The sequence below is a fragment of the Python bivittatus genome, unplaced genomic scaffold (genome assembly GCF_059951505.1).
Source record: "Python bivittatus isolate LINGU-HERP-01145 unplaced genomic scaffold, Pbiv_v1 ctg000020_np1212, whole genome shotgun sequence".
Lineage (NCBI taxonomy): Eukaryota > Metazoa > Chordata > Lepidosauria > Squamata > Pythonidae > Python > Python bivittatus.
In genome coordinates, this window is record NW_028277030.1 from 2,823,288 (window position 1) to 2,836,762 (window position 13,475).

The window sequence follows — 13,475 nt, forward strand, 5'->3', positions numbered from 1 at the left end:
CGGTCAAAGACTAAATGCACAGAAGTTTAAAAAATACATTACACAGCATCCAACAAAAACCTATTTGTGCCTGCTCTAGATACACCTGGGGAAGGTCCCAAAACTTTTAATTGTCATAGTGATAGTACAAAATTTAGCTATAATTCTAGAGATGTCCTGGTCCTAATTACAAACTATCCAGAGCATTCTCATATGGCAATTGTGCACTACCTACCACACGACTAGTTCAAATGTTCCTTACTTTCTAATATATGTGCTGTAGATTAAGTTGTCTAAAACTGAGAAGCCTACATGAATAGATTTCCATGGAGCTGAAATCTCAACCATGCAAAATTTTATCAGTTCTGCCAAAGAAATAGAGACTGGATCAGATTCAATATTTGAATTTCAAAGGTGGAGCTTGTTGCTGCCTTCAGTGTGTGGATTCTTCCACACATATTATGCACAAAAGAGCTGAGTACGTCAAGCTTAGAGACAAAAGGACAAAGCAAAAATCAAACAATACCAGGGGAACCTAGAGTTTTTTCAGGTTCTGGGATCCTAACCTTTTTTAATAAGATTGTATCTAGATGCATCAGGCAGCCATTGACTGAAAACCTACTTCCATCTAAGGAGAGAAACATGCCATAAAAATAAACAGCCCATTGAAATAAAAAGAGCTATTGTTTCTTATTACTGAAATGCTATTACTGAAAAGTATCTCCACCTCTGAGCATTCCACTCTGGAAAAAATTCTAGAAACCTAAAGCACAGTTCCTATTATGCTAGGGAAAATCTCCTTGGAATGCAGAGAGTTCCCAATCCAGAATTTAAGCACCAGCTAAACTCAGCCTTAGGAAACAGAGATTGGCCCAGGATCACCCAGCTGGCTTCGTGCCTAAGGTGGAACTAGAACCTCTGGTGGGTTTCTAGCTGGATGCCTTAACCTCTACACAAGACTGGCTCTCTTTCAAATAAGTAATATAGTATTAAAAGAACTGCAGAAAGAAAGGGGAATACTTAAAGGCATGACTGAATGTGAAAATCTTACAACATACAACTTGAAGCATTCACTGGGCCTCAGTTATAAATTGCAGGAAAAATGTTACTCAAAAACCAAATGTTAAAGATTGTATAATTAAATGGATTTAGAATTCAGACCTAATTGTCAGCCCTACAAGAAACAGATATCACCTGTGCCTAAAAATTACTTTTATTAAGTTTGGCTAGAATAACAGAATCCTGCAAGTCTGAATGTGCTTCTCCTCCTCTCTCTTTTATCTTCGTGTGAATTTGGGGGTGTCTGTCTGAGATGCTTTATACCCTTCCCCACTTGTCTGGGCTTCTGCAATGTTCATCTGCTCATTGCCTTGGCTATGGATCTTCCCTCTTCTCTCTGTCAAGATCATCCTCTTTACTCTTTACAGTAGTAATAGGTATGCAAAAATGGGAATTTCCATGGAAGAAGAAAACCAATTTTCACAGAATATCATACTCAGAAAAAACTGTTATAACATGTTTTATTGTTTATACATTACCCCAATCCTGATAGCTAAAGTGGATAGTTCTTTTTCTAAAAATTGTTGGAAATGTAATGGGTGGAGCATTCTTTCATACCTGGTGGCAATGCTGAAAGCTCAACAATTCTGGAAAATGATTTATACTAGAATGAAGCATATTTTAAAAATTGAATTTCCTTTTCAACCTGTGATATTATTACTAAACTTTATCAAATGATGTATTCCCACGAAGTATACTGAATAAGCTTTATACATGCTAACTACTATGAGGATACTTCATGCCTCCTACTGGAAAGGACTTTTGATGACCTCTTTGGAAGAATGAATAAGTTGTGGGAGTATACTTTGATATCCAAAACAATTTCATATATCTTTACATATCTCTTTCATATTTCATTTCCTAAAGTTTTAATATTTCAGTTTTATTAATTATGATTGATTATGTGCCACAAGTCATCGTCAACTCTTAGCAACCACATAGATTTTCTCCGTGTTGATCTCTCCCTAACCTGGTCTTTCAGGTTTTCCAATGGTGCACCCATCACCACTATAACTGAGTCCATCCACCTTGCTGCTGGTTGTCCTCTTCTGTTTCCTTCCGCCTTTCCCAGCATTAGAGCCTTTTCCAGAGCGTTGGGTCTTCACATAATGTGTCCGAAGTAGGATACTTTGAGCCTGGTCATTTATGCCTGGAGTGAGAACTCTGGGTTGATTCATTTGATGATCTATTTGTTTTTTTTCTTGGCTGTCCATGATATTTTCAGGAGTCTTCTCCAAAAGCAAAGTTGAAAAGCATCAATACTTTTCCTAGCCTGCTTCTTTAAAGTCCAACTTTCACTTCCATAGAGTATCACAGGGAATACCATGGCTTGTGCAAGTCTGATTTTTGTAGGTATTGACACATCATGGAATTTGAATATCGTTTCTAAGGCTTTTATGGCTGCTCTACCAAGTGCTAATCTGCCACGTATTTCTTGACTGCTAGTTGCTTTACTGTTGATAGTTGATGATCCTAAAAGGCAGAAGCTATCAACCACTTCAATAGCTTCATTGTCAGTTCTAAGGCTGGTTGTTCTACCTGTCTGTCATTAGTTTGATCTTCTTGATATTTAATTTTAGTCCCAATTTTTGACTGTCCTCCTTGACATTTATTACAAGATGTAATGGTATGTGGGAATTACCTTGGGAAACAGAAGGAAGATAACAGTCTTATAAATGAAATTTGAGTCTGAAGGAGAAGGGGTGATGAAAGCATCTCAGATTTTCCCTAGTTTTCAGGAGAGTAAAAGTGAAGGAAGAGAGGGTTACTTTCAGACCTGCAAGATTCTGTTAATATAACCTTACAATAAGGCTAGAGCTATATTCCTGATTGTGGTGCTTGTCTAGACTACCCTGCAAGGCTAACATGACTGCTTGCAGATTGTTTGCATTTTTGACTCTCAGAGGAGTGTCATCATCAGAGCACAGGTTATTGATATTTCTTCCTCCAATTTTAACCACACTCATCTTCTTCCATTCTAGCCTTTCTTAATACAATATACATTCACCATATAGGTTGAATAAATAAGGGGAGAGTATACAGTCTTGTCACATTCCTTTGCTGTCCTGGAGCCAGTCTGTTTTGCCATGTTCTGTCTGTACTGTGATTCATACTGTGCTGATTATTGTTTTGATATTTATATTCTGTTTAGAGTTTAATGGTAATTTTCAGATTTTTAAAATGATAAAATGTACTTAGTTATTTACAAACAATTAATGAAGCACTGAAAACTTAAATTTCAAGGATACTTGCAAAACCCTTGTTTTTTTCACTTGTTTTCTACTCTTTTACTCAGTTTGTTATTCTTTTTCCTCATCTATTCTTTATCCTTTAAAGAATAAAAAGAATTATTTTACTAAAATAAATCAAAGATTATCAGGTGATTTACTAGGAGGTCTCTGCTGAAAAGATATTCTCTGCATCCAGAGAATCAGTATTCAATTTGCCTTTTTTCCCCCCAGGAAAGGTGACTGAACAGGCTATAGTGGAGCAACTTAATGGACAATATAAATGTTTTAGACCCTTTTCAGTTGCCCAATCAAAAACTTTTATTTAGCACAGAGATAACTAACATATGGTTCTTCAGATATTACTAAATCACAATTTCCAGAAGTTCTAATCAACATAGTAATTTGAAAATGTTCTGGGAATTTCAACATCTAGAGAGCCAAAGTTTTCTATCTATTTCCAAGCATCAGCTACAGCAAACATAAATCCAGCCTTTCTTCTGTCCTTAAGTACATTTTAGCTAAATCTATTATTTCATTTTATTTCTCAACATTTCTATGCCACTTTCTATGACCACTCTTCTAGATTTTATTGGATTGGCAGATTTACTTTCGTGCAGGAGATCTGAGAGATAACCAGGTCCTGAATCATGTAGGGGTTTGAAGGTGATAATCAGCACCTTGATTTGTATCTGGAAGCTCACTGGCACCCAAGCAGTTTATAGAGTAGAGGAGTTATGTGGGCAGTTCTTGATTACCTGGGTCACTACATGCTGAACCAGTTTATCCTTCTAGATGGTCTTCAAGGGTAGAACCATGTACAGTGAATTACAATAGTCCAATTGTGAAGTGATGAGGGCCTGTATAACTGTGTGCAGTATTTCCTGATCCAGAAACAATTGCAACAGGCACACTAGGTATAATTGTATCTGCTGCTCAAACAAGAGCCATATGTCCAGGAAAACCCTAAATTATGAACAAGCTCTGTCCAGGGGGCTCCAACCCGCTCCAGAACCAAAGATAATATATCTCTAGAACCAGATGATTTCCATACCCATAGCCACTTTATCTTGTAGGATTAAGTCCGTTCTTCCTGGTCCTGTCTCTAACGTCCTCCAGGCAGATGCCTTCACCATATCATCTTTCTGACTGTGGACAGCAATGCATAACTGAATATTATCCAAGTATTGATACTTCACCCTATCTTGATGTATGACTTCCCCCTGTGGCTTCATGTAGATAATAAGCAAAGGAGGAAAAGAGCTGAGCCCTGCAGCACACCATAATTGAGTAACTGGGCTTAACTTTTCTTTGCCTAAAACAACAAACTGGAACTAGCTATTCAGGAAGGAGAACTAGTGCCACATTTTGCCTCCCATTCCCAACTCTTGCAGCCAGTCCAGCAGTTGACGGTATCAAATGCCAGTGATAAAGAAAATAAGACTAGGAGAGTCACTCTCCCTCTATCCCAGTCTTGTTAGAGGTCATCAAAGAGGGTAACCAGTCTATTTTCAGTCCTGTGCCATGGCCTGAACCCAGATTGATAAAGGTCCAGATAATCTGTTTCCTCCAGAAGTACCTGTAGTTGTAAGCCTACCATCTTCACCACCTTTCCTAAAAAACAATGAGAACAAAATAAAATAAAATCTAATCTTAATCTGTTTTAAATGTATTTGTTGTCTTGTTATTGATTTAATGGGTCAATATAGAAGCTCATATATTACTATATTACATATTTTTTAATATTTTGATAACTGACTTCTTTTGTACATAATAAAATCAATAAATATGTATTTTATTTTATGTAATTAAGTACATTCTTCTGAGAAGAAGTCTATAGGTTTCCCCAGACATGGCACAAAAAGATTAAGAACCCTTGTTTTAGACTGATGTTTGCCAATTTTGGCAACTTCCAGATGTTGGACTTCAACTCCCAGAATTCCCCAGCCAATAGGCTGGGAACCAGGGCCTTAGACAATAGTTGGAAGGGTTAGATAGATTTTCTACACTCCCACCCTATGATTGCAAAGGTAATATATTGAAGGCAAACTACATATATTCAGGATACATAATCAGTGAAATGGATAGGAACAGATAAACTCTATTAGTTTATTCTCCATTTCTTCTCCCTGGAGCACTGAGTAATTTTGTCAGCACCACAAAATACTTTCATATCAATTGTGATGAAATTATTAGGGGAAGAATTAGGATGTGACTTAACAGAAAGGAAAAAAAGTAATTTAGGAAAAAGACAGGCAAGCTAGAATAAGAATTGTTTGGAAGGATAGCAAAGTAAACAAGATATCTAACAACCCTATCTAGCGAGATGGCCCAGAAATCTTAAACTGGAAGTTTTTACATATCATATAAGGTACTGATGACAGTGATTGATTAAATTGAAAGTCTGATCCTTTGGAGAACATGGTTTCATTCAAAGTAGTTTGAAAACAAAACAAATGTACAAATCTCCCAACAGCAGCAAAATATCCATCTTGTCTAGAGTGAAATTTAGTTTATAGAGTTACATGCACTTAATTCCTGATGTAAATGTGGATTTAGAAATTCTCAAAATGAGGTCTATAAACAGTGGAACATTCTTCCACCTCTAACTCTCCCACAGAAAATCTGTGAGTGGGTTCACAAAATATAGTGGACTACAATGCGGCTGCCTAACGTATGGCTAGTTACAATGTGGCTGGCTAATGTGTGGTTAGTTAACATGGGTAATTGGTTCAATTCAGGAAAACATGGTTCACTGACCATGAGTTACCATGTTATGCAAAAATAGTCTGTGTGTGCATTTGGCTCACTACACTACAGAGGCATCTTAAGGACATGTTGAAACAGTGAATTTAAAGCATCTCGAATAAGTGAAATTGTATGGCAAGTCAGCAAGTTGTCAAATTCTCCTGTGTTCCAAAACTAAAGTGATTGTTTTCAAGCACAAAGGCAATGGTCTCACCTCAGAAGTTAGTGCCAAACTTTTATATGATAACAACAATGTATTTATTTACACATGTAATAAAACCATTGATACATGCGGGGCTTTAGACTGCTGTTAAAATAAGTCACTGGACCTGTAATTAGTACATCATTATTCCCACACATACCGATTCTGTACATCTGGAGATGCACACTGGCACGCCACTGATTCTGTCTTAAAAACTGGCATCAGGACTAGCCTACAAGACGATGTCAGGCTCCCCTGCCATGCCTTCAGCACCGCGAGCAGCTTTAGCAGCGGCAGAAATCTGCCCCCGGCAAGAAAAAGGCCTCACGTGAATGGTCTGTTCAGCGGGATGCTGCTGGAAATAGGAAGCCAGCTACAGTATTGGGACTTGGGAAGAAGTAAACATTTCTTCCAGATAAAGGCTTCAGACGCTCCGAGGAGGGGGCGGCCGGATCTCGCAGCCGAAGGAGATCCTTTCCCCCCTCTGGGACGGCGCCCTCGGACGCGTGCAGGGAAAAGGGAGAGAGAAGAGCGCAGCGAGCCACTCGGGGCAGGGAGGCAATACTCACCGCCGCCGCCGCCTTCGACGAGGACCGCTGCTCTGGGATGAGGAGGGCCACTAAGAGGAGCGCGATGCCCGCCCCCGGCAGGCTGCTACCCATCGCCCGGGAAGCGCAGTCCGCCCCACCGGTATTCACACGTGGCCGTGCCCAACGGGGCTACTACCGTAAGCCTTGTCTCCCGTGTCCCTCCTGGAGCGTCTCTAGCACCGGAAAGGCGAGCTGGACTCCTGGGCCCCGCTTGTGGGCGGCAGCGGCCGCTCCTTTCCCCGCCTATCTCCGCCCCCGACCCCGAGACGGCGTGAGAGCCAGAAGCGGCCGCCGAGGAAGATTCCGCTGCCTCCCGCGCCCGCTCAAAGCCGGGAGCCCGACGCGTCCGGAGGAAGCATGCGGGCTGGTCGAGGGGCAGCCTGAGGGAGCGCCGGTGCCTGGAAGGTGAGTACCTGCGAGGTGCGCGGGCCTCGACTTCGCCGCCCTCAGCCTTGAGCCCGCCTCGGGAGTCGCCTCTCTCGCTCCCTTCGTGGCCCCCTTCTCCCAAAGGGCTCCCCAGCCACTACTTTCGCGTCTCTTGGCTCCGGGTGTTTCCCCTCGCCGCAAAGACACCTGAGATGAAAGGTTCTTCCAGCCGCGTGCGGTAGGTAACTGAGGGAAAGGATCGGGAGAGGCGGGGTATGTCCTTCATCACCAACATGGGGGTCTCTTTAGCCTCTGCAGTAGGAAGATGCCGCTCAACCTGACCCTCATTTGCGGGTTGCGTTAACCCCCCTCCTCTCTCCTCCCCCGTGAAAAATGCATGCCTCTGCCTGCTACTAATTTCTCTTTTGAAAACTATGTTCCCTTTGATTTCTAGGACTATCCTCTTGAATAAGGAGAAAATAAGCAAACATGAAAAATACTCAACACGTCAGTTTAGGCTACTGGACTGGGCAGTAAGTAAACCTCTTTCCTTCTGCAGTAACTGTCCTGTCCACTGAAAATGAAGCATTTTAGCATTTCTTAAAAGCTGCAGGAAGACATTCAAAACATTAAGGGCTGGCCTGACCATGAGATAGTGGATTGTAATGATTTCAATCTTGCCTTGGTACAGGGATATGCGAATTGTCCTCCTCGTGGGACTGACTGTGCTCCTTCCTGCCAGTGTACAAGCTGTAAGTATATTGTCATCATTAAAAAAAACAAAACCATGAGGGCCTTTTTTAGGGTTGCTTCCAAGTCAGGCTGTTGCCAGAGTTCTTCAGTCACCTTTGTTGTTTTTCAGTAGTGTACTTTTTACTATTTTTTCTACTAACTAAATAGCTTGATTCCCCCCCCCCCTTTCTCTCTGTTCAAAAATATGAGTTAAAGTAGAATGCAAACTATTTTTAAGGTACAGCACTTAAAAATTGTGACTCACATGAATTGATTTGCTTCATACATGTCTTTAAAACAATAAGGAAAATATCAGTCACGTTGGTTTCTGGACACTGTTTGTAAAGTTTTTACTGAAGTATAAAAATTAAACAACACATAGCTGCAGAATATTACAACCAACCAAAATATCACAAAATACTAAGCAAGCTTTCAAATTCTCCAGGGCTCTCCTGAAGCAACTCGGGAGTTAGACAAAGTCAGGCTGATGAGAACCACTTTGAATGTGTGTGCATGATCTATTGGAGTGCTAACAAGCCAACCACATTTTAGGTTAAAATGTTGTTTGTACCTAGTTCCTATGGTTATTTTATGGTATAGTTTATAGTTTATGGTACTGTCCAAACCAAAAAAGTTAAATAAATAAAATATGGTTAAGGAAATCATGGATGTGAATCTTGTGCAAATGCAGCCATTATCTCCAGAGATATCTCCCTCTGTCCATAAAGTGCGTTATTGATATTTCAAGGTACTATCTAGTTATCTGGTGACTGGAAATGCTTCAGAGGAAAAAAAAACACTGGCCTCCAAGTACCTGCCATCTCTTTCTTTGGACCTCTCCCCTGACTCACCTTTGTGGGATAGGCACATTTTTAACAAATAAAGATGATGGGGGGTTGCAGATCATGGCTTCACCTTGAAGGAGGGGTCCTTCAGACAGGGAAAAATGGGATGGAGACCATTGCTGCTGCTTGATAAAGGAGAGACAGGGGATGGCATAAGACCAACCAAGGAAGGGTTCATAAAAACAAACAGAATAGGAAGCTGTAGAGGGCATGAAGAATGGCCTTGAAGGACAGGAAGAAGAGCCACTACCAAGGCAATGATCAAACAAATGGGGTGTGAGCTCATTCCAAGAAGCTAACTTGAGAAAACATCTTAGATATGCTCCTCCCTTGATTGCACAAAGATAAAGTGAGGGAGGAGGGAAGCACATTCAGACTTGCAAGTTTCTGTTACTATAGCTGTTCCAATTAAAGTAGTTTTAGACCTATATGGCATTGGTTTCTTAATCTGGTCTACCTTATAGGGCTGACCAAAGCAGACATATAGAACGAGAGAAGGTTATCTTAGGAGGCAGCTGACCTGGAGTGGGGCAGTTGACCTGGAGTGGGTCAACGGTCAGTGTGCATGAGTGAGAGCCCATTTCAGAGGAGGAGGAGGTTCCTGTGATAGACATGTGAATCTATGGAGTGATTGGATTTTGTACTTTGAGAGCTTGGGGTAAGAGAATATGGAAAGTAATCCTGAATTTGTTTGAGGGCCTAAACTCTGTTTTAGCTGTTGGACATATTACTTGTTTTTTAATGTCACCTGTCTGTTTTTGTAAAATAGGCTTTTGTTGGAGAAAGACATTGTGGGTTCTAGGGTGTAAGTTTCTTGGACTGTCTTGTTTTCAAGTTCTTGTGCAAGTTATTCACTTGGCTTTTGGCCTTACCATTGCTCACTATGATATTAGTGGTTTGGGGGGGCCTGTTTTATAAATGATTACCCCATCCTCTTTTTGTGATGTTGCTCATGACCTCTTCCCCAAGTTCCAAATGAGCCCACTAACTTAAAAAGTTAGAATTCTCGTAGGCTAGAGAATTTTTAAAAAGCGGAGAATGTGGATTAACAAGAAAATCAATAAGTACAGGAATAAGGCTTTATTTAATAGCATTAAAGGCTCAAGGTGGATATAGTAAAATGAATCAATTTATCTAGGAGAAAGAATTAAGTTTGTTTACAACTTGTGACATTGTAATTGGCTTTAATAAAGACATTGCTTACCAATACTTTTGAGTTGAGCCAATGCAACTATCTTTGCTTTTTAATTTTTTATTGCTTTAATATATAAAGAAAAAGAAGGAAAACATTAAGCAAATACAAAAATTAAAAGAAAATAAAAAGAACAAAACAAAAAAGAAAAGACAGGAAAAAAGAGAAAAATACATATTAGAATAAATGCATATACAGTGGTACCTCTACTTACGAACGCCCCTACTTACGAAATTTTCAAGATACGATCAGCTCCGGCCCCAAAAATTTACCTCTACTTACGAATTCGCCTCGACTTACAAGCCATTTTCTGCCCGTTCCACATGGTCCGTGGCCATTTTTCCGCCCATGCCACGTGGTCCGCAGCCATTTTTCTGCCTGTGCTACGTGGTCCACGGCCATTTTCCGCCATGCCACGTGGTCCGTGGCCATTTTTCTGCCCGTGCCACGTGGTCCGTGGCCATTCCCGGCATGCCGCGTGGTCCATGGCCATTCCCGTGGGGGGCGTGCCACGTGGTCCGTGGCCCCCCGGAATGCCATGTGGTCCGTGGCATCCCCCGTGCCACGTGCCACGTCCCCCCGTGCCCCGCCACGTGGTCCGTGGCCCCCCGTTCCTGCCATGTGCCACGTGGTCGTGGCGTTTACCTGCCACGTGCAGCATGATCGTTTGCCTGCCACGTGCCACGCGTCGTGCTGGTTTACGTGCCACGTGGCCGTGTCGTTGCCTGCCACGTGCCACATGGTCCGTGCAAACCCCCGTGCCACGTGGTCCGTGGCCATTTTTCAGCCCCCGTGCCACGTGGTCCGTGGCCTTTTTCCGCCCGTGCCACGTGGTCCGCGGCCGTTTTTACGCCCGTGCCACGTGGTCCGCGGCCGTTTTTCCACCCCTGAAGTGGGGTCCCCGGATGCCGGAACGGATTAACGGTAATTACATTGAACCTTATGGGAAAATTTACTTTGACTTGCGGCCAAGTCGACTTGCAATCAGAGTCACGGAACAGATTAAGTTCGTAAGTAGAGGTACCACTGTATAGCATTTGCTTTTTTCTGCAACAATAATATTAAGGGATCTGCATGTGAAAAAGATTGTTCTAAGCAAGCAGAGCTTCTATTCACTCCTGAGCCCCATCATACTGCATTCATGAGCCAAGTTTTTCTTAATTTTCATACCTGCTCATTTAAACCATACTGTGAATGGAATGAACATGTGGCATTAGCCTTGGTGATGAAGCTTTTAATATGAACATTCACAGAAAGTTGTGTTGCTGGCCCTGCATATATTTTTCATTTCATGGAATTACCAATATCATGCAGATATTAGCTGGATAAGTAATAGCATCCTAGGGCTGGGAGGGATCTTAGAGGTCTTCTAGTCTAACCCCCGGCCCACGGCAGGACCTAAATAATAGTTATTTAGGAATCATATTTTAAAATGTGTAAACATCTCTCTTTTTAGAATGTCAGATCCTGGCTCCCATCAGCCTGATAAAATAAGGGTACCTGTACAATCCAACTTTAGACTGCATGGCCTAGTTAGCAAGATTTAGGTTCTTCAACAAAGGGTATTTCAGCTTTCATTATATTACCTGCACACAATATTAATGCAATAACTATTTTGATCATGGATGGCAACAGCAATGATGGAGCATAGTCTTTTCATGAAAGAGGGGTGGATATCAATTTAGCTCAGCATCTATGTTCTTTGAAAAGTAGTAGGTGATTTGAATGAATACTACTAAGATTGAAACAGTCAATATAAGAGGCCAGAGATTACTATATTTGTACACAAGCTGCAGTGTAATGACCTCAGAATAACTAACAGTTAAAATGGAGCTTTGAAAGAGAGATAGAACACAAATCAGGAGCAGAAGAATTGAAATTACATTGTGAATGCTGAGGAGGATTTCACTAGACTTTTAGCATGTAAACCATAAAATATAAAGCAAGGTAGCAATCTAAGATGAGAAAAGTAAACAAAAGGTCCAAATGTTGAGACTTTGGACTTGTGTTAGGCAGATGGAAATGCAAGAGAAAGAAAGTTGCCTTCTTTGTAAGAGGTATACCTACTGCCATTGTTAAGGTCTTTCTTGAGTAAGATGAAGATATTTGGACATTGGCCAGCTTTCCACAACTCCAGCTGGGTCGGCACCACCTGTCTCAGAATTCCCAGCCTTTGTGAAAGTTGTGATGCCCATATAGTCAAAGAATGCCAGACTGAGGACAGTTGGTGTATAACTGCAGCATCTACTACAGTTTTGTTTTGTTCAACTACTTTTTATTAATATTGTAGTACTTTAGGTTTATTTTTGCTTTGCTGTTGTGTAATACTTATTCTCTCCTTTTAATTGAATTACCTGTAGACATATATGTTGAAAGATGGCTAATAAACTCAATAAATCAACCAGAGACATCTATAATTCTCACATACTTGTCATCTAGAACTGACAGCTCTGGTTCTGCCATGTAAACTTTGACTTTATCACTTCAATTCACATCCCTTCTTTGGATCCTATGTAAGGCGGGGGGGGGGGAGTCTAAATGTGTACACAGTGTATTTTATGTAGAGTTTCTACTTCTATTTCTAGAACTAAGACATATTTAGAACGGTTCTTCTAATGTTTAAACTAGTTTCCCTTACCAGTAGTGTCATTTGCTGTGTTCCCTCACACCCCTTCCAATGCTGTGTGTCATCTTGATTTATTTTCTTTCTCCTAAATCTTAAATCCGTAAGGCCATCTAGGAGGCTGCTGCTGCTGCTTCTGAAGTGCTGCTATGTGCACCCACTTAAGTGTACATAATTAAGGAAACAATCCTGCGCCTGAAATGCAGTCTGCTTTTAGATTTATTGCATCTATTTTTCTGGTCCATGTAGGCTGTAGGGAAGCTGAGCACAATTTATCTGGGACAGAACTCACACGTTTTTATATAGTCTCTTTTTGGCTAAGGAAGCAGGGAATAATATAGTTAAATGCTACTCAGCATTTAACTGAGACCCTAAGAATATTTAGTTTGGACCTTTAAATATATGTTTTCTTTAATAAGTAGGATATTATGTATTTTTAATTGTCTTTGTATGTTGCCTTGAGTTGCTTCTGCAATTAGGTGACTTATAAATTGAATAAATAAACTAAATAAGTAAGATGCTGCTATGATATATCAGAGTACATTCTGCAATTTAAGTTGGCCTTAGTAGTTATTTTATCTCATGCTTTCATCCAACTTGGATCTTATTTATTTATTAGATTTATATCCTGCCTTTCATTCAGGAACTTCAAGGTGATTAACAATTTGTTACAAAATACTGTGAATTTTATGCATAATTTTATACTATAAACAAAAAAAGCACAGAACATAACACTTCAGAAGTGAGACTAATTTTAAATTAGTTAATTAAATACCTATCTTGCCTCAGTGATAAAGACAGATGAGAAACAAATTATTTTGAAAATTTTTATCATTACCATAGAAGAGATGACTTTAAATTTTTTCTTCAGGTTTTCTGTATTGCAAACCCTATGAAAAGGGGGTGTTGGC

At 40.6% G+C, this 13,475-nt stretch overlaps 2 protein-coding genes across 2 annotated transcripts in view; one reads left to right on the forward strand and one right to left on the reverse strand.

Annotated features, from left to right (window-relative positions):
* COL4A1 (collagen type IV alpha 1 chain) overlaps window positions 1–7,017 on the reverse strand; it is a 146,003-nt gene extending 138,986 nt beyond the window's left edge. The window contains exon 1 of the mRNA XM_088133408.1: window positions 6,786–7,017. Coding sequence (XP_087989534.1) covers window positions 6,786–6,878 — 93 coding nt within the window. The 5' untranslated portion in view covers window positions 6,879–7,017. The remainder of the gene's footprint in view (window positions 1–6,785) is intronic.
* A 57-nt stretch (window positions 7,018–7,074) lies between these two features.
* COL4A2 (collagen type IV alpha 2 chain) overlaps window positions 7,075–13,475 on the forward strand; it is a 180,401-nt gene continuing 174,000 nt past the window's right edge. Inside the window, exons 1-3 of the mRNA XM_088133404.1 lie at window positions 7,075–7,211; window positions 7,627–7,705; window positions 7,864–7,924. Of these exons, the coding sequence (XP_087989530.1) occupies window positions 7,662–7,705; window positions 7,864–7,924 (105 nt within the window). The 5' untranslated portion in view covers window positions 7,075–7,211; window positions 7,627–7,661. The remainder of the gene's footprint in view (window positions 7,212–7,626; window positions 7,706–7,863; window positions 7,925–13,475) is intronic.